General features: G+C 40.3%; 1 protein-coding gene across 1 annotated transcript in view; it reads right to left on the reverse strand.

The window, feature by feature from the left end:
- Positions 1-10220: 10220 nt before the first annotated feature.
- ZNF318 (zinc finger protein 318) overlaps positions 10221-27643 on the reverse strand; it is a 29291-nt gene continuing 11868 nt past the window's right edge. The window contains exons 3-10 of the mRNA XM_054399136.1: positions 25204-25831; positions 22668-24098; positions 19773-19872; positions 18764-19050; positions 15722-15925; positions 15144-15243; positions 14020-14138; positions 10221-13592 (exon numbers count right to left, since the gene is read on the reverse strand). Of these exons, the coding sequence (XP_054255111.1) occupies positions 10221-13592; positions 14020-14138; positions 15144-15243; positions 15722-15925; positions 18764-19050; positions 19773-19872; positions 22668-24098; positions 25204-25831 (6241 nt within the window). The remainder of the gene's footprint in view (positions 13593-14019; positions 14139-15143; positions 15244-15721; positions 15926-18763; positions 19051-19772; positions 19873-22667; positions 24099-25203; positions 25832-27643) is intronic.

Below are 27643 nucleotides of genomic sequence, written 5' to 3' on the forward strand. Positions count from 1 at the left end.
CGGCCACCTTCCGCGGTGATTCTCGCCTACTCGTTATGCCAGGCAGCGTTACTAAACAGAGAGGTAAATACGAGGACACATACCGAAGTATTTATGTGAGAAGAGGTTCGGGACGAGCAAAGAATCCCACGTTTCTGTTCAGGCAGAACTTCGGGCATGCCCTACAAAGAACACACCACTTCCCCCACCTGCTGCAGAGCCCGCGTTGGAATATACTGTGGCGAGCGGTATCGCGGGAAAGGAGGGAGGGTACGGTGCGACAGAAGGGTCAAACTACAGCTGCGTACGAGTGCTTCCCTAAGTCAAGGACCCCGCTACACCACCGGGGCCAAAAATCCCAGCATGCCATGGCGCGGGCGGGACCTGTTGCGGCCGCCGTAGAGCTGCCTGGGTGCGTAGGGTTTGCAATAAGCGTCTCGGTTGCGGCAGGAAATAAAATTAATAAATTACAATCGCTACTTCCGCGGGTCTCGTTCCTCCCTAAGCGGGTTTGCGCGAACCGCTGGATGATGGCCTGTCCCTGCCGAGGCGGCTAGGAGGCCGCGAAGTCGGAGGGCTGTTATGCCCCGGCGGCGCTGGCTGCAGCAGTGCCCGTGTTCTATTGCTGATGTGGCTTTAGAAGATGCTGAAGCAGTGCTGGCCGTACTGGAGCCTGCCCGACTTTGTGCTGGCAGCGAAACTTCTCCCGGCAATGCTCTGGCAGATTTTTTTTTTTTTTTTAAACATCAGGGCCAGGGAACAGTGTCACACTGTTCCCCTCTTTCAGTTGTGTCATTGCCAGCATCTAGAGAAAGGAGAGCCATGCACGTGGATAGAGATGCATTAGTAATAATAGGAAAATCAATTACAGGGTTATGGGGGATAACTGTGCTTTCTCTTTCTCGTTCTCTAGGCAGCATTGCCACATTGCCTGGAACACAGCAGGCCTTCAGAAAGCACATCAGTACTAAAAAGGAAGCATGGCTACTAGAGCAGAGTATGTTGAAACAGCTAGGCCACGTCAGAGAAATCCAAAAGCTCCTGTGCCAAAAATAATCCCAGTCACCAGCGGTGAGTTGATCCTCTAACAGGGAAGTCCTGTCTTGCCTGTACTTGATCAAATTGTCCTTGTCAAATAGAGAGGAAAAGCTGTGGTCAAATAAGGAAGGATCTTGTAGCCTTGAAGGACAACAAGCCAGTACCTCAAAGGGCTAGAAAGAAGACATTTTTAATTAGCAGACAGATCTGCTATTATAAGACAGATCAATCTATAATTTGAGGGCAAAATTACCTCCTAAAGTCTGAAAACTTGATGTGAAGAGAAAAAAAAAGGTGGGCATTCCTGTTTCTTTGTAGACTATTTCAATTAAAAAAAAAAAAAAAACAACAAAAACCAGGGATGTGGCAAGATGCCTTATCACTATTGGGGTAAACTTGGCTGTAGGAATTTCTCACCTTCCTTTAGTCCATTCATTTTTGTTCAAAGCATCTCAGATGTTCTGCCTGGGAGCCTTGCCTGGGTGAACAGTCTCAAATTGGGAGTTTTGGGGACTGGGGTTTTTTTTCACTCCTAAATTCAACATGTCAGCTGAAGGCTTGTGACACTTTGTGACACTTTTTGATGTAAGAGCTGGGTTTACCTTGCTTGCTGAAGTGTACAAAGCAGGGCAGTATGTCCACGGTCTGCTCCTGCTCCTCAGTTGCTGTTTCTGGTCTTTGTGTTTAGCTCATATTTCTGAAACTTCTGTTTTTTCTCTTGCACTTGGACAAGGACTAAACTAGGGCTTGCTTAAAAGCATTCATAGTAGCAAGCAGTACATGAAAGAGTTTTCTCATATGGAAACTGTTTCTGTGCCCTGAATCTGCACAGAAGCAAGGATTTTGTGCTAAGTGCATGGAAACATTTGCTGTCCTACATTTAATGAAGGCAAACTATATTGACACTATGTAGATGATTTAGATAAGAGAGAGGTTGTATTCGTCTTGGTGCTTAGCTAATGACATTTGCCTTTTGTTTCTCTCTCTCTTTGATTCAGTTGTGGCAATGCTGCAAGGTAAGGACAAGACAGAAGGCATCCTCTCCAGTCTATCACTCAGTTCTACAACTGCCTTGTTTTCCTGCCTGTGCTGTGGAAACCAGCAGTTCCTTGAAAACAGCATGGATCTTGTGGTTGGAGAGAAGAACAGGTTGAGGTATCATACTAACCTGAAGCAGGCAGCTACAGCTTCCTCAAAGGAGAGGGAAGAGAGCTTTGTTTTGTGATTGTGTCTTTTATCAGTTGTGATTGTTTTTTTCTTCCTAGCTACATAGTTTTTCATCACCAAAATTTTGGAGGTATAGGAGATGTGTAGCATCCTGGCCCCTCTAGAAGAAATTCACTTGAACGTTGTGCAGTTTCTTTTTCCATACAAGTGCTTCTCAAACAATCTAATCTTGTTGCTTCCAAGCAGTTTGCTGTTGTACAGTAAGGTCCATGGCTTTGCAGAACAGTTACTTCTGGGAGTAGCAGCCACTTGGGCTGTCACCTCACATCAGGGCTATAACTGTGGTTGCTGATTTCCATGGGCTACCCAAGGCTCTGCAGAAGACTTGTCAAACTGTAGAACCAAACTCAGCTCTCCTCACACTTATTCTCTCCCTGGCTGGGCTTTTTATGGCTCCTTCCCTCCTCAGTCATGACAAGCTGTAGCTCTGGGACTCCACATGGCGCTGCGTGCAGCTTCACTGCAGCATCATGACTGGAGCTGTGCATGATTCCCTGCACTGTGCCAGCACTGGAAAAGCCATGTAATACCAATTTCCCCTATGAGAAGAACCAAAGTAGCCCAGGCTGCTTCTGCACTCTGTTGGACCCCTGTAAAGCCTTTCCAGTCTTGGAGGAATGTGGATGTATATGACACCTCCTGGTCGGATGCTCTCAGGCCGTGACATACAAGTTAAGGAAGTTGGCATCCTCTGCATGGTCTGAGGCTGTGCAGTGGCCAGAAATACTTATCCTGAGAGGTGTGAGGTGCTCCACTGCTCTGATGCCAGTTGCCATTTAACAAAGACAAGTTTCCTGCATATCTGTGTTTTGGGATTGATTTGGTTTAGCATCCAGCATAATCTGAGTTCTATCTGACAATAAAGAACTTCCTTTCCTTGTTGTGTTTTTTTCATCATATATAAAGCAAGATGAACCTATCTACATACTGTAAAGCAAACTCTTACACATGATTTTCTAGAATAACAAACAGCTATGATAAATCTGTGCAAAAAAGCAGGCTGGCTTTTGTTCTTATTTTTCACATGCTTGGTAGCTGCTGTCAGGGCATTTTTGTTGGTGAAATGCAGCACCATCTCCCTCAGGTGAAATAATTGCAAAAAGAGTTAACAAGGGACATCTGTGAACATATGACAGAAAAAAAATGCATGAATAATTTAACTTGGTAGCTGAGTTTAAAAAAAGATGGAAGATTCCAGATGGGAGTTTTAGAAAGTCTTTTCTCCTACTTTAAGCAGCTTTTCCAGGAGATATAGAAACTACATTACTGTAGGGCCATGAAGGCTCTATGAACCAAGAAGCTTCGGAATCTAGCACAATCACTTGCCACCATTAATAGCTTGAAGTAGCCTGTACTTTTAAAATCCTCTTTAGAGAATAATTTTTAAATAAATAGCACTCAGGATCCAGTGTTATTTCATAAAAGTTTAATGCTTGTTTTAAAAATAATATTGTTCAATCAAGGAAACATCTACACATGCACAGCCTTCTTGGATGCTGGTGCACAAACTTAAAAGTTACAGACATACCCATGAATAGTATCTTTAACTATTACAAATATAGAAAAAGCCTCACCAATTAATCACATTAAGAATAATGAAGAGAATGTGCCCTCATACCGAAGAGAATGAGATACCATTCCTGTCATGCAAATCTGCACCCACCTTCTGAACAGGATTCCAGAAGTCCAGCAGTTCCACATAGCATTTTCTTAGCTCCTGTGGAAATTAACCAAAAGGCAGCAAAGAGAGTGGGCTTGTTACAGCAAATTCGATGTTCATCCTAAAACCCTGCTTGCAGAGCATCTGGTGGATTTGATTGCTACATTCCCAAATCTGAGGCCCTTTTGATTGTTTTCCCTTCTGCATCAAATGCTTTCAATACCAAAAGCTTTTGATGTAGCCTGGAAGAAATCGAGCAATCTTGATGCAGAATGTATTTGACCATACTGGGAGTTTGGGTAGCACACTAGAAGGGATTTGCAAGAACTATGATAACTAAAGGCTATGTATTTGATGCTTCAGTCTAGGATGCTAACATTATAAAGCAGAGGGTTTCACCTTAGAAACATGACATTCATTTCCAACCTGTAAGCTTTTCTTGCATTCTGAAACACAGAATCAACTCTCAGAGGAATAATTACAGGTCATTAGTGTCTTGGATTATCCCTCTTCTGTAGACATTGTAGCCAGCCAGAAGCAGGCTTTCTATGACTGTATCTTGTATCAAATGCCAGATAGATCAAAGGTGAATTATAAAGTACTGTAACAAATGTAGATAGGGGATTAATGTTTTTTCCTCTGGCCAAACTGAATCCTGAATCCATTGCATAAATTCATTGCACTGAATGAAATACCAGTGCAAAGTTTTACTGGTTTCAAGCCTTTCTTATACACTTGGTAAGGCAATATAACCTGTAAATCTAAGTGGCTGAGGGCCTGAAGCTTAAACAGTACCTGAGAAGCACCATATAAATGGGTTTTACTTCACTAAGCCTTCAGTTCCTAGGAGAAAAAGTAGTGACTGAAACTCCTTTGCTAATAGACTTTGTTCTTTTTCTTGTTCCTTTTTTTCCACCACTAATCAAGCATTTCTAAATATTCATCTTTCAGGTGCATGGCTACATAAGCCTTTACCTAATTTACTTCTACTTTCAGATTTTTTCCTATCTGACAGGAGATGAACACAGCCTAACACAAGTATTAATGTAAGGATCATTCCTACTGTTTCTTTACCAGATAAGAATTACAGAGCTTTTCATATTCTTCACAGCTACCACTGCTCTGAAAGCATTATTTTGTTTCTATGTTCAAATTAAACAGGGTGGTTTCCCAAGTAGTTGGTCCTTTTTCAGTGTTCCTTAGGGTCTGGCTAAAGCTCCTCCACAGTATTTGATTAGGAACTGAAAACATAACCTTGTGTGTGCTTTCCTGCCTGTAAACTGAAGATTCTTCAGTCAGCCTACTAGTAAAAGGGAACAGCAATTTCCTTGAAGCAGCTCAGATACAGGTTTTATTTTCTGCACCACCTGCTACAGCAATTTGGATGGCTCTGCTCTCTGCACCCCCAGTTGCTGTGCAGCTTCATGGGAATTACTACAGCAGCTTGAATCATTTTACTAGAGCTTACAACTGCTAACATATAGTAATTAGTCTTCTCATTGCAAGCAACAAGACAGCCCAAGAAGAGGTGGGGTGAAGATCACAAAACCCAGATATTAATACTAAATATCACAGGATCACAGGATGTTAGGGGTTGGAAGGTACCTCTGGAGATCGTCGAGTCCAACCCCCCTGCCAGAGCAGGACCATAGAATCTAGCACAGATCACACAGGAATGCATCCAGATGGGTCTTGAAAGTCTCCAGAGAAGGAGACACCACAACCTCTCTGGGGAGCCTGTTCCAGTGCTCTGTGACCCTCACAGTGATGAAGTTCCTCCTCATGTTGAGGTGGAACCTCCTGTGCTGTAGTTTATATCCATTGCCCCTTGTCCTATCACAGGGTGCAACTAAGAAGAGCCTGTGCCCTCCTATGGAGCCTTGGGTTTCCACTCTAAGGCAGAATGTAACAGTCTGCAGAATGTAACAGTCTGCAGATGCATTATTTTGCTCAGGTTGGTTACAAGCAGGAACACTGAAAATATCTAACAGAAAGGATGGTCTAGCAACCTGCATCTCTCTCCTTCTTCATGCTAGAAAGAGGCAGAGGAGAAAAACAAACAAACAAAATAATTTGTATGGCTGCTTTATACTCTCACTGCAGTAGCATGTAGGCTGTTTATACTTACTCTATGCAGCATGCAGAAGATGACCGAATTCTGTCTTGGAGAATTATTTTACTTCCTTTACCTTTCTGTCATGTTCTGAAGGAGTAATAAACCAACACAGTATTACATCAACTGCTACATAAAGATCTGTCTCATGTGAGCCCTTTGCACTGAACAGTTTTATCATGCTTTGGGATGCAATAGTCTGGTGGATGGTTGTGGGTTTTGGGGGCTTGGGAATTTTGGGGGTTGGTTTTGTGGTTGGTTTTTTGTGTGTGTGTTTGATTTTTAAAAAAAGAGATTTTTGCTATTGTTTGGGGAAAAAATAGTAACAATGCTGTTTAATATATTCCCTGCTCACATGCCACTTAAAAGTGTAAAACAAAGAAACAATGCCCCCCAAAGCCTATCTGCTGCTTCGTTAGACAAGATTCCAGCAAGATTTACATGCCCAAAAGAGTAACCCAGGAAAAAAAATTACTGTATTTTGTCTAAAACATTACCTTTTAAATTTTTTTTGTGAAGTGTAAATATTTGAAGGCTGTTTCTCTTTCCAAATGCAGCCACAGATGTTAAAATAAACTGGAAGCACTAAAAAAACACCTGTCAGAACACCAGCTACTTTTCCATGGTTCTTCTTTCATTGTTTCTTAGTAAAACTTGGTTTTGTAACAAACTTCATCTGGGAGAAAGGTCTTTCTGCCAATCACCATCATGGCAAACGTAAGGCTGCAGCATCAAATGAAGGCTTAGAAGGTTGCCCAGGGAAGTGGTGGAAGGTCCGAGGAGACCTTATTGTGGCCTTCCAGTATCTTAAGGGGACCTACAAGAAAGCTGGGGAAGGACTTTTTAGGGTGTCAGGTAGTGATAGGACTATGGGAATGGAAAAAAAAAATAGAAATGGGTAGATTCAGATTGGATGTTAGGAAGAAATTCTGAACCATGAGGGTGGTGAGAGACTGGAACAGGTTGCCCAGGGAGGTGGTAGAAGCCCCATCTCTGGATGTTTTTAAGGCCAGGCTGGATGTGGCTCTGGGCAACCTGATCTAGTGGAGGGTGTCCCTGCCCATGGCAGCAGGGTTGGAACTAGATGACCCTTGGGGTCCCTTCCAACCTTGACAGTTCTGTGATTCTGTAATCCTTTGTCCTTTGAACTTACTAGGTGTTTATGCCTAGTTTGAAGTAGCACAAAGAAAGCAACATTCAAACTAGGCTCATTTCCCTTCTATCAGCAGCTTTCTAAAAGTCAGGAGAAAGGCAACTTCTTATGCCTTATACAGCTTTTAGGGAACTAGGTCAGGAAGGAGAGGTAATGCTGCATTGCACCATTCAAACACACAAGCAAATCCCTTCCATTAACTCACCCCTCCTCCTGAGGATCTGGAGTCAAGAGTCCAAGGCCAGCCTAGTACTTAAGGCTTCCCAGTCAGTGCACTATGCTACAGCTCTGCCAGCACAGGGGACCAGTACAGTGGATAAATCATATACTGCATGCCTCTGGAAACCACAGCACACAAAACAAAACAAAACAAAACAAAAAGAAAAAATATGTAAATAAAAAATATATGCCATTTCATAAAATTGCAAGTGTTAAAGCCTCTGTCTGCCAATCTGTCTAGATGTCATCATCTACACCATCTGTTCCATCTTTGTCCATTACAGCGGTTCCAGGAGTAACTTTTACTCCTACCTCAAGAAAAGACCAAATTAATCTTTCATCCAGTGTGGAACAGAGAGCCCTCCTCCACTCAAGGACAGAAGAACAATTATTTGAATAAAGGGTGTGAAGAGAAATCCTACTTCATTTGTACCATAAGAAGCTTCAGCTTCTGGAAAGCTGGCAACAAACATGGGGTAACAATTGTTTCTCATTTGCAAAGCTCTTGCCCTCCCTGGGTGCTAGCTGCTCTCCATTAGTGCTCAGAGAGGGTCAGCACTAACACCTCCACTACTCTTAGAGACAACTGTAGGAGAGCAGATAACTGATGTCCTTTCCCCTAGAACAAATCAAGAGTATGCCCTGCATAACACACACATAACACAACATTGAATAAAGTTGTCTGAAGATGATTGTCTGAATTATCGTCTGCCATTGTGTGCACCCACCAAGAACTTCACGAAAACAAGTCTGCAAAACTAAACTAACCATAAAGCATGTCTGTATTCCAAAACAGCACCATCTAAAATGCAGAACTGTGAAAAAATTCAGCTTTCCCTTTAATATCTCTTCCCTGCACTGATACCCCTCAATACAAGGCAGGCAAGAAACTCAGTTCCCTTCTTCTGGATTTACATGGCACCAGGCACTTCACTGAATAAATTCAAAAGAAAATGGAAGGAAAAAGATTGAGACGTCAAATGTACACAAACTAAACTGAGAGATATAATAAAAAAATAATTTACAGAAGAAAACTGAGAAACAACTGCGAAGGTTTTTTTATAAAGTAGAATTTAAGCAATCTCATTATACAACTTGATTTTGAAAGTATCAAAGCATGTCAAACCTTGATTTCTTTGGTTTTGACAGCAAATGGTTATTTGAAGAAAGCAGGGCAATGACTTCTAATATTCAATGCTTAACATTGTAATCACAGCTTAAAAAGCCTTTCTCAAACCCCTCTTCCCTTCTTAATTAGCTTTTTAGTGACTTGACCATATAGACTGTATTTCCAATTCAGCTTAGTTCTTATATTTCTAATATTAAAACCACCATAATGACTCTGAAAAATGTTTCATACCTTCTTCAGATAGAGGCATAGTGATGGAAGAAAAATGGTGGAGTTTTTTTCCCCTCTCTGGAGGTCCACATGCTGGTAATGATTACAGAATATAAACTCTGCTTGTATTCTTTCCCCCCAATGTCCCACCTTGAACTTTACACAGGACTGAGGATCCAAACTTCCACTGATGATGTTGACAGTAGTTCTTCCATTGACTTCAGCTGGGAATAAATCAATTTTTTACTGATCATGCTAACTGTTGAATATCTTCATCATCTACAGTTTCTCAATTTTATTAGTGCTAGAGGAGTTAGAAACTAATTGAAGTAAAACACTTTCCTTAACAAAAAAAAAAAAAGAAAATCAAGAATAAAGTCTTGTTGACCACCATGTTTATTTTTTTAACAATTTACAAATAAAAATGTTATATTTATCCAAGCAAACACATTTAATACTTCAGTCTTTAACAAGCTATACAAATGAGAATCACCACATTAGAGCTTTTGATTGCTCAAGGACCATTCAGGGTAGGCATGCATGTGTCTATATCACATGAAGTGAGTCCAATTCCTGACACCAAGATTCTGATCTTCTGCTTCTTCAGAGCTGGTCAGCTGCTAAATGATTTAACACAAATAGTTACTGGATCACAATACAATGAAAGAAAGCCTATTTCAAATAATTTAAGTGACCTCAATGTGTCTGGTCCAGGTGTCAGGCCACAGAGCCTTACCGATTAGTCTTCTTCTCCAGTCAGTCGGACAGATTTTCTCCCCTTGCTTAGTGATGTGGCATCCATACATGTGCTTATACAATACAATGGAACAGCTTAAGTACAGTTGTCATACAACAGTAATTACAAATCACAGACAGATAAACAAACAAAATAAACTCTAATCACATTCTTGCATTTCAAACAATGGAAGTAAACAAAACCATGCATTACAGTTTAAAGAAATTTTCAGTTTTAGCTCTTCTGCAAGTCTCCATTTTCCCAAGTTATAAATTGCTGTTCTTGAGCTTGTCACAGGAGCTGGGCTACGTGGTGCTATGGACACAAACTGAGTGGAAACTGTTCAAGAACGGTGAAAGAATAAAAGTTTCCAAAATAAACAACAAAGACGCACACATTATAAATGAGAGATTCCATTTTAATAGCAGAGTGTAGAAAAGAAATTGGCAAAAAAATTCACACAAGAAAACATTTTACACGATTAATTATGTACAGAATAAAGTATGTATCTGCTTCCAATGATGTAAGTTTGACTTCAGTCAAGTCCTACTACAGGATGCAAAATACACCCAAATCCCTCAACTAGAACAAAACAAGAAAAAACAAACCGAAACAAACCAAACCCAAACCAAAACAAACCACCCCCCCACCCCCCCAAAAAAAAAAAAAAAGGAAACCACCCCCCTCCCTAAACATAAACATAATCCCAGCTCAGGCTCCTCAAATATTGGGACTGGCTGGGTTCACTTTAACCACTCAACCCACTGGGCTTTCTGCTATGCTTTCAGTGATTTCTGAATCTGTTGTAGCTTCCAAGCTACTGTCAGCAGTTTCTGTTTGCTCATTCTTCTTGCTCTGGATGGTGCATACTCCCTTGGCTCCTGAGCCACCTTCCTTTCCCTGTGTTTCTTTACCTCCAGGAAGGACAGTTTCCACACATCCAGAAGCCTGACTTTCTGTGCCGCCTCCATCACAACTCAGTGACGGCATTTGTTCAGCACCACCTTTGTTCTCTTCTACTTGCAGAAGGATCTCAGACACAGGAGAAATGCCCTGCATTTCTAGAACTGGCATGGCCGTTTCTGTAGTGTTACTATTTGAGGACTGCAACCCAAGCTGCGGCAGAGCTGTCTGAGAAATCTGTGTGCAAAATTTATCTTCCTGACTATCAGAAGTCAGTGTAGCAAAATCAGTAATCTCTGTTTCATCTACTTTTTTCCCAGTGCCCAACTTCTTAAGTTTATCAGACTCCAGTCTAACGGATGCAATAGTTTCTAGTTTTGAAACTTCTGCATTCTCATTTACAAGTCCCACTGTAAGGATGTTGAAACATTCCTGTTTGACCTCAGTATCTTCCAAACTGAAATCAGTGCTTCTAAACTCAAGCTTTGCTTTCTGGGAAGGAATCTTACTGCGTTTTACATCTTCTGATGTCAAAGAAACTTTCTTGTTATCCACATGAACATTTTCAGAGAGACTTTCAGATTGTTCAGTGTTTAATCCCAAGTGAGTGGTATTCAGAAGAAAGTCGTTGGCTGCGTGAGTCTCATGCTTTGTTTCTGAGGAGTGGACAGCTTCTTCTGAAAGATGCTTCCTATGGAAATTTGCTGATAAAGCAACTACTGGCTCTTGGACAAGATCAGAGTGAATCCTAGGAAAGCCTCCAGTCCCTACCTCTTTTGCATCTCTCTTGATAAACGCACTATCTAATGTTGCACCAGATCCAGTGCAGCCTAATGATTTTTTATCAACTTCAACTTCTAATTCTACACTGGATCTGAGTTCAACAATGTTTGCAGAGCAGGCATTGCCCAACTGTGCAGCTTCCTGCCTTTGGGTTTGGCTATCCAATAGTACATGGTCTGAGGGTTCAGGTTGAACTGCTTCTTGAGCTTCTAATATACTGCTTCTAGTTTCTGTGTTGGCAAGATATGTGTCTGGCTGTACTTCTGTCAATTCTGAAGCACTAACTTCATTAGAATCAGTTTTTATTTCAGCATTTGTAGTATCTGGTAGATCACAGCTACTTTCAGAACAAGAACAGGTTGTGATGATCTGGTTTTCTCCATTACTAGTTCTGGAAGTGTCCCATTCACGTCTTGCCAATTCTAAAATCTTATTTTGTGTTTCTGAAATTCGGGGAGTTTTGTCAAGGACTCCTGGCTGAGATACACTTTCCAGTTTTACATCTTTTAAGGAGGCATCAACAGAATTATGCTCTGTCATTACTGCTACTAAAGCTTTTTCTTTTGAAACATTTTGAGAATCACAAAGCAAGTCTGGACTATCAGTTTCCAAGTGAGTTCTACTTAGCCTTTCCTTCTCCAAATGTGCATTTCCCAAATTTTTAATTTCATTCTGTGTTTCAGGTAACAAAGTCTTTGGGTGTAAGGTAAGCTCAGGCTTTACTGCTTGTACTTCCCACTCTTTCATCTCTTTATCTTTATTCAAGGAATCAGGAACACTTGTGTTAGCAACTGCAGTTTTATTTGCATCTTCCTGTCCAACTTTCTTTTGGACCTCTGTTTTCTGTAAATCACAGAGTTCTTGAATGTCTGCTTGCTGTCTATCTCCTATATCCACAAGTCCAATATCAGAAACAGTTTTTGTTTCTGGAAATTCTGTGACCAACATTTCTGATAGCTGAGGCTGAAGTGATTTCTTGTTCATTTCAGCCTGATTCTCACCAAGAACACAACTTTCTGTACCTTGATTACTACACTGGGAGGAACCTTCCTTCAATTCAGTCTGAACATCTATTGAAAGAGGAATCTCAAATTTTTTATCTACATGTTTTTGAATACCATTTTCAGTGTCACAGTTCATCCCATTATGACATATTAAAGTCTCTGAAATACCAGTTTTCTCCGGTTCTGAGCTATTCTCAGCTGAGTCGACTTGGCTAACTTCAGTGACCAGATTCTGAGAATCCTCTTTCAAGGAGGATGAGCTATTATTTCTTCTAGAGTTCGCAGATAAGTCTGCAGGTTTTGTTAGGTTAGAGTTGTCTCCATTCGGAAGTACAGAACTTGCAAGCTTGCTGTCAGCCGAACTCTTTCCACCACTACTGTAGAAAATATCATAGAGATCTTTAGCATTGGCTGTGGCCAAGCAAGAGTTTCGTTTCTCTACTTTTTTTGCCTGGTCACTGAAAGCAGTTGAAGGTGGGAGTGGAGGAGGTCTCACAGGCGTTGCCAGCATTGTCTGTTCACTTTCAGATACACCTGGCGCTACTTCATCTGCAGGAATGACAGCTACCTGCTGGACTGCTGGTGGATGAGGAGGGGGAGGAGGTATATCAGAGGTCTGAGAAGACCTACTGTTCTCTGCTTCTTTCAGATCCTCCTCTGCCCCTTTTAAGATTACTTCTTCTCCTCCAAAAGCTTTTGAGATGATATCTGGAGGCAGCAGCAGATCTGCATTGGTTTCTTTTACAACAGGTAGTGGTTTGGTGATAGCTCCAGAGGATTTTATGGATAGAAAGGTGTTCAATGGTGCTGGTTTGCTAACTGTTGTAGCAGTAGTCTTCCTGAAAATCATGGTGGGGACTGGTAGATTGGGTAGAATTTTTGTTGATGTTGATGTGGAAACCACTGGTGTCCATGAGCTAGTGTGTGGAATAACAGTTTTCCCAGACAGCTTGATTTCAATGGGCTTGACATGCAGTTTCCCAGACTGACACTTGTTCTCTTCTTTGTTTCCTTCTGTAGCCTCTTCCTTTGGAATAGCACCCCCCGGGGTTTTATCCTCTCTCTCCGTCTTTTTCCAGCTGAATTTCCCAAAGGAAGTCTGGCTTGGTGATTCCTTTTTGGATTCCTCCTTCTTTTCTTCTTTTTTCTCCTCCTTATCTTCCTTCTTCAGCTTAAGCTTGATACCCATTTTTTGTCCAGAAGAATCTGTTTTGCCTTGAGTTTCACTAGTCCCTTCTCCCAGTTCTGGGGTGCAATTTGCTTCATCTTTCTTTATTATTTTTGGTTTCTTCTCATCCTTCACTTCTTTCTGTTTCTCAACGAGCTTCCGTTTCAGCTCATTCTGCCGCCTGCGCTCTGTTTCCAGAACTACAGCCAATCCAGCTTGACGGTCTAGATTTCTCCTCTCTTCATAGAGCGGGTTTTCATCTATGTATTTCTGTGGAAATAAATGGCACAATTTTAGCCAATTTTTCTGTTAAAATAAATAAATAAATTCTTGACTTGTTCAGTAAGGCTACCTCAATGCTAAAAGAGCAGAGAATTTCATCCTACCAAGAAAAGGAGGTGCTACAAACTCCACACTGTAATTTAATGTGAATTGAGTGGTGGCTTGCAGCAGTGGTTTCACTTTACGAAGAGTCTGAAAATCAGCACTGGGTCTTAAACACCTTTTCAACCTCACGCAGATGAAAGATTAGTCTCTCTGTAATGGAAAGTTCTGCTTATTTAGTTCTGTAGAATGTACTGAAGATAACCAAATACATATACTCTGAGGAGTCAAATGTCATTCTTCGGGAAAAGAAGGCAAAACAAATAGAAGCTAACATAAGGAATGACTCACTGCTAGTACACCAGTTACCAACCTTATATTTCTCATTGTGGGGATGACTTTTCACATGCTGCTCTGCTGAGATTTGATCTCCAAAAAATTCATGACAGAGCTGGCAATAATATCCAGTGATGGGAATCAGAAATTCAGAGCCTGAAAAGGCCGAAGAAAACGATCAGAAAGACAAAACTTAATAAAGACCAAGTTCCAAACAAAGCCAGATAACATATCAAAAACAACAGCAGTATCTCCAGCAGTGTTCCTTTTGGAACAGTTAATGCTGCTTTCCTTACATTTACAGTATGGGAAACACCACTACCAGAAACAAACACATAAAGTGAAAAACTCAATTACTATGACTCGAAAAATTATTTTAGTGCTCTCCATCACATTAAGGATAACCTCTATTCAAGTAGGTTAACATTTTCTACAGTCTTAATGTATTTTACATCTTTGTGGTGCTGTCTGCTCAAATACTAAACATCTAGTTTATAAGAAAAACACATGTACTTTCACTGAAGTTCAGCAAGTCTACATTTTTGTGCCTACACAAACATCTGCAGTTATCCAGCACTGCAGATTCTTTTTTAGTGAGAACTACTAAAAGTATGTAACATATAAACTGAGATTGACCGCTGGCAGGCCTTTCTGGACATTCAGATTTTAAATATTATATTACCTTTCAAATCACTTTGCAACCCCCTACTAATAACTTTCTCAGATTATGTGTATCCATGCTCTGTCAGGTACTCATCAGTGATTTTCAGGGGCACCTCTATTAAAAAGGTATTGAATGGAAGACTCTGTTGCAGGAGTGTGCAGAGTACTGCATAAATCTGCCCAGACACTCCAAGCTTTTGTAGTCATTTTCTGAATTCTAGTATGTTAGCAAAAATCACCACAGAATGACACTAGGTAAAGAAGTAAAAATAAAAAAATAAACTCTAAAAAGAAGAGAAGGAACCATGCTATGTTTTCCTGCACTCTGGCTTCATGATCTTTTTCCACAAGAACAAAGAGGAAATTTAACTGTTTGCCTTTTACCTAATAATATAATATCTATAAGAAGGTAAAATTTTGAAATTCCTTTCTCTAAGCAATTGGAACCTGCTGAAGGGCAAAGGATGAAGATACCAAAGTTAAAAAGAATTAACATACCTTTGGCAGGAACAGTTATCTTATCAATGCGTTTTATGGAGTCTTGTTTGGTCTCACTCTGGGTCTTCGAAGCCCAAGGTCTGTTGTAAGGATCCAGGGTCTATTTGCACAGTGACAGAGGCATACAGGCTCATGTATTACACTAGCAAGGCAAATACACTTGTTTTTTCCCTTTTTAACATCTTTTCAGAACACTGAACATCAAAATTGATGTGCAAATATTTACAGGAAATACATTTTTCTCTCTTTCCCCTCCCATTTTGCAATTTACAATGAGAAAATAACCTGTGAGAAGTGTAAAATGTAAATCACAGCAAAGAACAGGTAAACATATGAAACACAAATATCAAATGCTAGTTCCTGAGCAAACTGAACACAGGCCCCATTTACACTAGTCAGAACACACCGGTAGATGTACAAACTACTCAAGTCCAACATTACGGAAAAGGCATTCGATAAGCAACTTCTTGGGTTATTACTTCAGATTTTCTTGTAAAACGTAGTTCTCCGGTGTATGTTCTAGTGCCAATATTTCTAGCAATATGAAATGCACTTAGTGAAGGAAGCCTGCAACATACCTGTCTATGTTTCTTATTATGCATGTGTGTGAAAAAGTCAAACATGGTCCCGCAGATGGTGTTGCAGTCTTTGCACCAGTGGTTTCCTGCATCATAATATTCATAAATATTGGCCAGCTGGAAAGGATGTTTGGAAGACTGTGAAGATGACTCTGCTGGCTTCGGGCTTCTACCTCTGGATTTTTCATTAGTAGGTTTTGATTCCTAAATTGAACAAAAGGAAACACTTCTCTAAGACAAAGCAGGACAGAGATAATGCTCTAGAACTCAGAACCTGCCTCCAGAAGAAGCCACACACAACAAAAAATAAAATAAAATACATCACCTGCTTTTCAGCGCCCAGGCTAATTCCACTGTTTCAGAGAGCTGGTATTGCCGACTAAGACGCTACGTGGCCGCAGTGAAGAGCTTCCAATAAGGCTCCCAGATGTAATGGCTGGATGGTTGTAGGTTATCAAGGAACCAAATGAACACATTCCCTATGACATGCACCCTTTTATCTTTATGGGTTTCACATAAAGATCTGAATCGTTACCATACTAGCCAAACAGTGCCCAGAATGGGTCCCCTAGAAGCATTCAGAATTTACTGTAAAAGTAGCTTGAGTGAAAGCAGAGTGAAAAAGGAAGTAAAAATTAGTTGACTAAAAGTATTTAACTCAATCAGCTTTATCAGATTATTTGAGAGTTGCTCCACAAGACTTGTTGCTCAGCAGTAATACAAAGATGGTGTTAATTACCTAAGTAAGCATCTTGTGATTTAAGCACGTGATATTTGCACTTATACTGATTTGTACAGAATGACGCCATGCAGTGATACAGACATTTCAGAATTCTAGCTAAAATGAATACTAAACTAACACTGCAGAGTAGCAAATAATCCCTGAAATAGATTATGAATGAACCCTGCTACTTTAAATTACAATAGTACTACATGTATTTTGAGTTTTGAATTACATTTTCAACAGCTGAAAGCCCCTTATGGTATCATTTCTAATCTTCCTGGCAGCCTGGAAAGAAGTGCATATAAACTTAGCAGTCCTGAATTGGTTGCATGATTTCCAAGTTATTCACTATCGGCACTGAATAAATTTACTTCAGCAGATTCAGTATTGTTAAATAACATCTGTGTTACTTGAAATTCCTTTTGATAAACCGAGACAAATTCTCTTCTATTAACACCACCCCACACAGCATACATTGTAAATCAAACAATGAAGAGACACTTAGTCCACTATACATGCCACAGATACCCATAGCCCAATACAATCTAGTTCTTTGTAGCAGAGTAGGAAGTGACCCAGTGAATATTTGTATATATTCTGTCTGCAAGAACATAGCAAAGCTGGCATTCTCTTAAAAAGATCAACTTATGATCTGTAGGAAGTGCATGGAAGGATGTTCATAATGACTGAGAAGTGTCATTGTTTATGCTATTTACACACATACACGCACCCACTATATTCTATAAAAATACTCTCTCAATCAGAACTTTAAAAAGACAATGCTTCATACACAGACAGGTGATAGCCAGCCTTTAACCTCAGTTTATGCTCAACCCCAACTCAAAAATCCTTTTATAATTTGTGACTACTTAAGACCGCAGAAGGGACAATCTGGCTGCCTGGTACCAGGCTAGCTTTACCTCTGCACTCGCTGTGTCACTACAACACACAGACCTAGGTTCAGCAGCAGGGCACCACAAGGTAGTTTGCACGTAAGCAGAAAGACAGGCATTTCTGCACTTAGGTTGGCAGGCTCAACCTATCTCAGTGTCAGAAGACCTGTACCACCTTTCTTTTAATTTTGAAAAGTTAACAATCAGAATTAAAAGGTGAATCTTAAAAGACTAAAGGCAGTGTTCTACATACCTATAGGTATCAGAAAATACTAAACGTTCTTGGCCAGAACTCAGAATTCTCCATGTTAATTACGGAACTATGAAAAGGGGATCAAATCACTATGAGTTTGGTTGATACAAGCAACAAAAGGTAAAATAATGAAAAATAAATTCACATATGCCATATCTCAAGAAAGGAAAGCAATATAATTTAATGCAATGTAGGGTTTAACAGACATTGTTGCCAACTTTAGTTTCATGATGTGGTGACTGAAACAAATGATTTGTAAAAGTGAATACTAAATTTCAGTGATGTTTTAAGAAACAACAAAAACAAAACACAAAAGCAAGACTTAAAATCAAAGACATCTAATGTGTTTTCTGAACCAGACCATGATGAAGCATAAGAAAAAGTTTACAGGATACACAAATTTGAGTGACCTTGTAGGAGACATTTTCTTCTCTGCAAAAAAACCCACAGTAATACACAAAGAGCATCCACCATCTCCCATCAGCAATTTCTATTACATATTTGAATAAACATCTGAAAAACAAGATAATTAATCTCCTGAATACATGTAAAACCATTCAGATGTTGCTATCATACCCTACTTCCAAAGTAAAAACTATCTTCAGGAACACCATAAGCTTGTTTTGGTATACCCAGCACTCAGTACTATAGACCAGGTCAGAGACACCATACTGATACATACTGACACTTCCTAAGTGAGAACATGTAACATGTACATAATAATCATGTTAAGGTGATTACAATCATAAATATTGTGATTTGTCAATACTATCACCCAGTGAGATCAACACACTCCAAACTTGTGTTAAGGTTTGCTGCTACAAACATTCCTCTTTGACAGGCTATGCCAAGAACATTGCAGAGAAGTCTGTCCTCATGGTACAGCATTGAGACTGAACAGCTACAACCACTCATGATGCTGTTCAATTCAACTGTCATCTCATCAAAACCAAGATCAAAACCAGCACGTGGTACTGAACTGCACAAACCCTGAGGGAAATTATAAACATTAATACACTGACTCTCACCTGCATGCACCATCAAAAACAGTGTATGAGATGTGATAACAAATGACACCAAAATAATCCTCTAGTTAATGTTTGGGAGTAGTTGTCTCTGCAATGCCCTGTTCTCTTAGTGGGAAAATCATTAGCACACAAGTGAGACTTTACCTTGTTGGAGGAAGATGTTTTCTCTGGACCTTTTGCATTTTCTGACTTGTTGTTCTTTTCCGAGGAATCTTTGGTTTCTACAGGTGGTTTCCGGGGTTTTTCAAATATGTTAATCCCCAGGATTTGTGCTACTTTGTCAAGCTCAGACTGCTTCTTATCAGCTGCATCAGATTCTTTATGCAGCTCTGCAATCTCCTTCACAATGTTCTCTTGCAGTCTATTCACCTCAACCAACAAGGGGTCTTTGTGTCCATCCTTCTCACGACGTTTTTTCCTCAACATCTCTCCTGAGCCAATTCAAGGAAGTAGAAGAGTTGAAATGCAACAGGAAAATAGTATCAAGATCTGCACAAGTATTCCAGCAACTAGTAAAATATCAATATTATACGTAAATTTTGACTAGGTAGTTGTAAAGATGACTGTAGCTACAGCAGCACTAATCCACCTCTGTAAGGATTGCTTTAACACACACCCCTAACAAAGGCACATTTAATGATCGCTATTTCCTTGTATGACTAAACAAGCAAAAATTAATCATGCATTCCAACCTGAAAGTATCATTTTCCAAAGCTGAGATAAATTACTATTTTCTTGTATGGAACAGAAGTTTTAAAAATAAGTTAGCTCTGTCTAGAGAGGACTTTTCCTTCTCCAAGTAAGATTCATCTATGAAAAATTGAAAGGCACAATGACATGTCTTCAGTTTCTATTTCTCACTTCTTTTAAAAAGCACTAAAATGCACAAATTGCAATAGATTTAACTTATCAAGCTTCCAAAGAAGATGCAAGAGCAACTGCTTGCTTCAGCATAACAGTCACATTTTGACATAATTAATTTTAATACAGGACTTACGTCAGTGTTTTCTCATATTCTGCATTTCCCAGAGTATTAAAATATTAAACTATAGACTATTATTATTTTGGTCTTCACTTCTCCTACCATGTACTAGAACTTGTGATACAACCCACTGGAAAAAAGAATTATCCAGGAGTGAGGAATGCACTGTACCTTGCTGTTTACGAAGCCTGTCCAGCTCCGTCTTGAGGTAATAAAGTTTCTTTTGCCGTGCTTCTCGTTCATTCTTCAGTTTTTCTCTCTCTTCTATAACCTAAACAAATTGGAAGGAGACCAGATTTACTTCTCCTCGCAACACAAGTTAATCAGTCTCGCAAGAATGACAGCAAGACCTCAGTTTGTCAGTCACAGAACACTGCTCACTATTCTCATAACGTTCTTGAGAATTTTAACACAAGAAATACAACACTTCCTCTGCATCTGCAGGTAGCTATACCATATGCTCACACTTCAACCCTATATAAATGCCTTTTTTTTCTTTTAGGCAGCTCACAAATCTGCCAGTCTCTCATTCTGGGTTTTCTTCCAGCACAGAACCATCAACTGAAACATGCAAGTTTTTATACTACAAGCCATCCCAACAAACGAACAAACAAACAAACAAACCACCAAAAAAAACCCAACCCTGCACACTAAGCCCAGGACAAGGACATCTGCAGTGCAGACAGAGCCCTAAAAGTTCTGCTAAGATGCATAGGTGAGCTATGAGCGTATGTCAAAGCAGAAGAAGAGACCTATTCCAGAACTGGCAAGTTTCATTAAAAACAAAATTTCAACCATGTCAACTGAAGAAATTATCAATATTTGCAAGCTCACTTATCTGTTGATGTAGAACTTTGTGCAAGTACTCCTCTTTACATCACTTCAAACAAAAAATCAGAGAGCTTATTTCAGACTAAAACTCTACAGTGACTTCTTCTGAGTCTTTCTTGGATTCAGTGGCCTTTCTATTTTCCATCAGTGGCCTGATTTGTTCTACGGAATGTAATGTAGGCAAAAAGATCCCAACCTATGCCAAGTGCTGCTCTTCTAGTATCAGACCTACTGACACAAAGTATCATTATCACTACACTGAAAGCATGTCTATAATGCAAACAGCGGTATGTAGTTACAAACTGACAACATTCACTAGCAGCTCGGAAAGCCAATTAAATCCTGGACAGCAGGTCCACGGAGGTGATTCTCAGCCTCTTCTGTTCTGGTGAGATCTCATGTGGAGTACTACATCCAGCTCTGGAGGCCCTAGCACAAGACATAGACCTGTTGGGGTCATGAGAATTATTAGAGAGCTAGAAGCACCTCTCCTCTGAAGACTGGGAGAGTTGTGGTTGCTTGGTCTGGAGAAGAGAAGGCTCTGGGGGAGACCTTACTGTGGCCTTTTAGTACTCAAGGGGAGCCTGTAAGAAAGATGGAGAGGGACTATAATGACAGGACAAGGAGCAGCAGTTTTAAGCTAAACGAGGCTAGATTTAAACTGGACATAATGAAGAAAATTTTTTACAGTAAGGGTGGTGAGACACTGGAACAGATTGCCCATAGGAACTAGATGCCCTCTCTCCCTTGAGGTGTTCAAGGCCAGACTGGACGGGGATTTGAGCAGCCTAGTGGAAGGCATGCCTGCCCACAGCAGGGGCCTTGGAATCAGGTGATCTCCTCCAACCCAAATTGTTCTATGGTTTTACGACCTTATTTTAACAACAAAGATTGACTGGACACCACTTCAAAAACCCAAACAACTTTCAGGAACTGTCCAGTCCTTTGACAGTTACATAACAACAGTTTCCTATTTCAAAATATGTTCTTTACCACTACTCTCCAAGTATCAAGGTAATCAGAAAAGGAGTAAGCTAACATCCATAACCTAAACTGGTGTCAGAAGCACCAAGTAAATAACTGTTTCCCTCAAGTTCTTCTGATTTTGTGATTTAAGACATAACTATGACAAAAGTAGAGAGAAAATTATATGCAACTGTGTATGATGACACCATTTCGTATGTATTTAAGAATGTCCAATATAAGCATGGTACTACTGTACCACGTTCAGATGGAGCCTCTTGTCCAGCCAATAGACTCCATTGACAAAAGCCCAGCTTCATTTTTATTCTGTCCCTTCACATATGTTCACATGTTTATATATTCAGGTATTTCAATATCTAAAGCTCAGCAGAATAAATTACATCTGTGGCCAAGAGGTGTATTTTTTCTGTAAGATTTTGTCTGGCCCAAATAATTTCTATTTCATGCTTGATTTTATTGGTAACCTATGGGCATACAACTTTGAGGGATTTAAAATGCATTTTTTAAAACTGTCTCAGAGTAATACAGATGAATGCCTAGAAATCTTTAACTAAAGTAAATTGAGTCTAACTGCTTTTAAACTGAATCCACTGAGGAAGAAAAAAACGATGCATATCTGTACTGGGTTTGGCTGAGATGGAGTTAATTCTATGCATACCATCTTTCATAGTGTTTTGTAGTGGTAGCTGGGTGTTGATAATACACCAGTGTTTTGGCTGCTGCTGAGCTGTGCTCGCACAGCACCAAGGCTGTGCTTTTCCAACATTGCCCACAACAGTAAGCTGAGGGGTGGGCTAGATCTTGGGAGGGGACATGGCCAGGCCAGCTGACCCAAACTGACCAAAGGGGTATTCCATACCATATGACATCAGCTCAGATATGAAAGCTAAGAGAAAGAAAGAAAGAAGTGGAGGCCATTCATTAATGCCAATCATCCTCTGGAGCAACCGCTACACATACTGAAGTTCTGCTTCTCGGCGAGTGGCTCCAGAATAATGTTTTTGTTTGCTATTGTTTCCATGCACAGCCTTTGCTTTTGCCTTATTAAACTGCTTCTATCTTGACCCACAGGCCTCTTGTGATATTTTTTTCTCTTCCCTGTTCATCTAAGAAGGGGAGTGATAGAGTAGCTTTGGTAGGAATCTGTCCCCCAGCCAGGGCCAAACCACCACAACATCTGAAGAGGAAAAGCTTTTACCCCAGCAATCAAACAGTCCAACATATTTTGATGTACCAGAATAGGTAACATACCTTCTGCTTTTGAGTTGCACGATTTTTTTCATCTGATATCTTTTCTGTGGTATTTTTGAGAGAATGTGAAGACAGACGAGGGGGCACTTTGGAATGAGTAGGAGTAGTAGGGACATGAACAAGCACAGAACCATCTCTTTTTAAATCAGGAACATCTTTCCTCATAGAGACTGTCTCAATCACCCGGAGGTTGGGACGCGTGGGGTTTGCTGGCATGGCCATTGTAAGAAGACCGTGAGCTTCTGGCAGTGTAGGATTAGGCTGCTGAGCAGGGGGGTACATAGGCCAACTAGGTGCTGCATATGCCATATAGTGCCCATATGCATCGTATCCTGGAGGAGCCATTGTGGGAGGCGGATAGTTCTGAGCCATTTGAGCGGCAGTGAACTGTGAATAGCTGGGAATTTGGTATTGGGAGACAGAAGTCGGTGTAGGTGGCAAACTCGCAGGAGCTGGTGGAACTGAAGGAATGAGAGAGACAGAAGAGACAGAAGGAAGAGGCTGTTCTGGTGCATGTGGAGGCATATCCTGTCCCACTGGCTGGTTCGTAGTATATTCAGATTTCTGAAGAGAAGATACATCTTTAGACTGCTGGAAAGAGACAGGAGGTGATGCTGAACATTGTTGGCCTGACTCAGGAGAACGCGTGTCACTCCGGCTGCGACGTAAGTCCCAGGGGTCCAGCCTGCGAGGATCTGAAGAGCGACGATCAGGAGAAGATGACGCCAACTTTTTGCCATGAAGGCGCTCCTGGGTACGAACAGCCAGTTTCCCAATTTCAGCAACACCAATGTCAAGTCCAATGGTTTTGAGTAGGTCATGGATCTTCGCATACTCAGCATTAGGCTCTTCTAAAGGATCCAGCTTGACAGCTGGAGCAGAAGGAGGTGGGCTCAATTTCTGATTTATTATCTCATTGTCACAACTCACCGGGGGTTTCTGAAGGGGAAAAGATTCAATTTTGGTGTCTTCATCCTCATCACCATAAAGAAATTTCTCTTCATCCTCAATGTCAGGAAAACTACGTCTCCTCTTCTCCTGCGCACTGACAGAATCAGCCATCATGCCCAGAATTCGGGAGAAACCACTGCCATCCTGACTGGCCCTCTCATGAGGCAGCAGGAAGTCAGTATGGCGATCACCAAGCTCTGATTTGGGTTCTACCTTTTCCTTGTGACTTAAGAAGCTCCCAAACTTCTCTTCAAATGTGAAACTGTCTTTGGGAGCCCCAGAAAGCGGACTCCACTCATATAAACTGTCATGCAATCCCTTGTTCACAGATTCCACAACAGAATCTTTGTTAAACCGTTTGAGAAAGTTCTCCACTTCAGAGGCGAAAGGAGCAGTGTTGTTGCTCTGGGGCAAAGATGAATGACTAGAAAGAAGAGGAAGATCCTTGCTGGGATCCAGACTGCTTGAAAAGCCCTCAGGCTGAAAGAGAGAGAGAGGTTACTATTTACTACAGCACCTTCTGAGGCAACTATGCACCTTATTGAACAAAGGAACATGTTAATTTCTCCTTGAGTTCACAGCTGAAAAAGAGTTAGAAAAAAAATATAAACTTGAAAGAGAACACAGAAAATTACAAAACAAGTTGCCTAATGATTTTGAAATGTCACACCCAGCAATGAATGGTTATTTCAGAGAACACACAAAATCACAGTTACATTTAATTCCTTTTTACAACCATAACAGCGTTTAAAGTGAAACACCATAACATAGTTTTGGCTATTCTTTGAGCTTAATCAAAGAATTTCAACACCTTAAGACAAGTAAGACCAACTGCACTGAGATTATTCCCAGTCACTTCTTCAGACAGGCATAATTAATGCCATGTTAAATAAGATTTCCAATAATAGGTATGGAAAAGGATCTCAGTATTAGAGCAGCTCCTGAGATTAAGCGTCACTGTCAAATCAACACTGATCAGTACAACATAGGAAGATCAAAAGTGATGCACTGAAACATGAGGAAAGTCAATTTATCACCATGATTGCAAATATTCATCTTTCTATTGCTCTAATTTTGAGACTCAGTTGGTACAGCTTGGATAGCACTTAAGTAGGGTTAACACCCAGCCTACAGTCCAAAGGGAAAAAATGAAGAAACTTGAACATGTTTTCAGCCACAGGTATTCAGGATTGGACAGCTCTCAAGGTCTATTAAGAAACAAGAAAGGGGCACTCTGACCAGCAGAGCACTTACTCCTGATCAATGTCCTGACTGCCTGTGGTACAGAAAGACTCAGCTTTCCTATAAAAGCTGACCAAGATCTCAGCATCTCGGGCTCAAATTCAACAAGGATATTTTATTCTGATTCAGATTTACATGTATACATGATTCTTGATTAAACAGCTTCACCATTTAAAGTTTCTCATGCAATCCTTACTTGTATAGGCTTGCAAAAAGACATCTGCACTCTCAAATACAGGAAAATGGAGAATTGTCATTTCTATTTTGGAAATCAAACTAACATTCTGTACCACTAAAACACTGGTTTGAAAAGCAGAAACACATAGACAGATGGAGATCAAACCTGAATAGGAGACTCTACTTCCATCTCCACTCTTTTCTTCAAAATAGATTTTTTGGGCATGGATGGGATTTCCTCAGGCCTATATGTATACCGAGGCTCAGAAGTCTGTAATGTGTTAGTCAGGCCAGGGATCATATAACCACTTTCTGAAATATCGTGATTCAAATTTCTACTACGCTCTTCCTCTTCTCTTTTCCTCCTTGCACGGTCAAGCTCTCGGAATTCTTCATTCAGGTAGGATGGGCTCTGGCTTCTGCTGTGGCTACGCCTGCGATAGTTTCGTGTTCCTGATGAGAAACCCTGATGCTCTCCACTTGTAACATGCATCTTCTCATCCTTTTCATATCGTGGACGCTTAATTTCTCGTCCCCTCTCTTCTGGCCTTGATGGGTAGGAGGGTTTCCTGAGTTTGTCACTATCTCTATCAGAACTGTGAGGCAGCTCTTCTCGACGACCATAATGTGGACTGTAATCTGAACGATGAAGGAAGACATCTCGGTTGCGGTAGTCTTCATCATGTCTCATGATGAAGGGACTTGACGGTGGATCTTCATGCGATGGGTATCTCTCAAGGCCTCGAGGACATGAGAGGCCTCTATTGAATATTGGACCATCAGCCATATCATCCCTGTGTAAGAGAAGCACAGAATAAACATAAGTACTTAAGCCCGCATAAACTAAGTCTGATTCCCACTCAAGAGTAAGAAATTTCCAAATTAGTTTCAAAATAACACCTGCATCACTAAACGGATATATTTTATGTACTTAAAGACAAAGTAGAGAGAGACTTATTCCTAACGGTACGATACATCCCTTCTAGGAAGTCACCTGCAAACACAGCGACATGAACGATGACTGCAGAAGGAGAGCCTTGAAAAACTGATTTGGTTTATTTCTGTGAAGGAAATAGATTGAACATTTAAAAGAAAAAAAAACACCTTAATATCATATTTCAGATCACAATCCCTTTTTATCTCACCTCTCCCAGCAAGACACCAAGGTCACATTTCCTATGAATTATTCAAAGGACAATTTAGTTTCACACTGGTAAATGCAATCAGATGCTCTTTTAATCTTCCACTGTGGACAAATTCTAGCAACATTTTCTATTGCAACAGATCTGTAGACAGGACTGTCAGTAATCACATGAACTGCTATACCCAAAAAGTACATGTTTTATTATATTTACAAACCATGGCTAGTAACAGTATCATTTCTTTGTGCCAGCCCCTGCATTATTACACACAGTGGATGTGCATCTGGCACAACACCAGAATGACTAGCTACATATCTCTTGGAGTATCTTCTTTTGTACCAATTCCTGTGCACATTTCCAATTAGGAGTACTCTTAACTAAGGCCTTTTTCCCCATCCCTAAAAGCTTTTCTAGGACCGTTCTCCAGATGAGGCAGAAACAAACCAAACCACTTTAAAATTACAAGCTGCCTTTTTTTTTTTTTTTTTTTTACTCACAGGTATTTAAAAAATGTAGTAAGATCCTCCAAGAATTGGAAGCAAATGTATTCTTAAGTGAAATCAATGGGACAGAAATACCTAGAGAAATGTCTTTCCTGAGTCATCAAGATGTTGACTTGAGACAGATTCTGTATATTTGTCTGAGTCCCCTAAAATCACCTTCTCCTACTCAGAAATTCCCTCCACAGATCTGAGAAGGGACAAATCAAGTTATGCCAGGCAACATCTTTAAGAATTGTACAGATAAATTACAGTCTCCATTTTTACAGACACAAACACACACAGTCTTTTTCTTGAGTATTTTCAGTTTACACATGCATATTTAAGAACAAAACCAACACAAAACCTCAGTTTATTTCTAACCTGCATCACTGCAAATGATTTCATGTAATAACATTAGATGCGTTATCAGTTGAAAAGATCTTGTAAGTTTCCAGCTAACTACACACATCTACCCGGTTCAAAAGCACAAATGTATCCAAAAAGTAGTTAGAATTAAATGTCATACACGAACGTTGCTGTTCACAGCCTACATAAGGTAACATTTATCTCCAATTTCACCTGCTAAACCTATAGACGTTACCTGAACACACCTGGTGGAGTAAGGGATGTATTTCACCATACACCTCCATCTGATTTTTGTGCAAGTAACTTGCATGCATGCTTGCCAGTTGTCGCCTACAATTCAAATGTTCTGACTGCAGTCACAAAGCAGAAGGAATATTTAATCGTACTTTGGAAAGAAAGGAACAGAAAACCTACAATATTTATGACTGAAAATATGATCCAAATACACTCTGAAGAGCTAAGACCAGAATTCAAAAATCTAAAAATTAAATGCAGGTGTGATGAAAAGGATTACTTGCCTTACAGAAAGTGTGATTCTTTGAAACACGTTTTTTGTCAATACAGTCCAACAGAGATACGTCCCTCTTAACTGGTTTGGGTGCATTTAGCAAGCAAT

Source organism: Indicator indicator, chromosome 2, assembly GCF_027791375.1.
Source record: "Indicator indicator isolate 239-I01 chromosome 2, UM_Iind_1.1, whole genome shotgun sequence".
NCBI lineage: Eukaryota > Metazoa > Chordata > Aves > Piciformes > Indicatoridae > Indicator > Indicator indicator.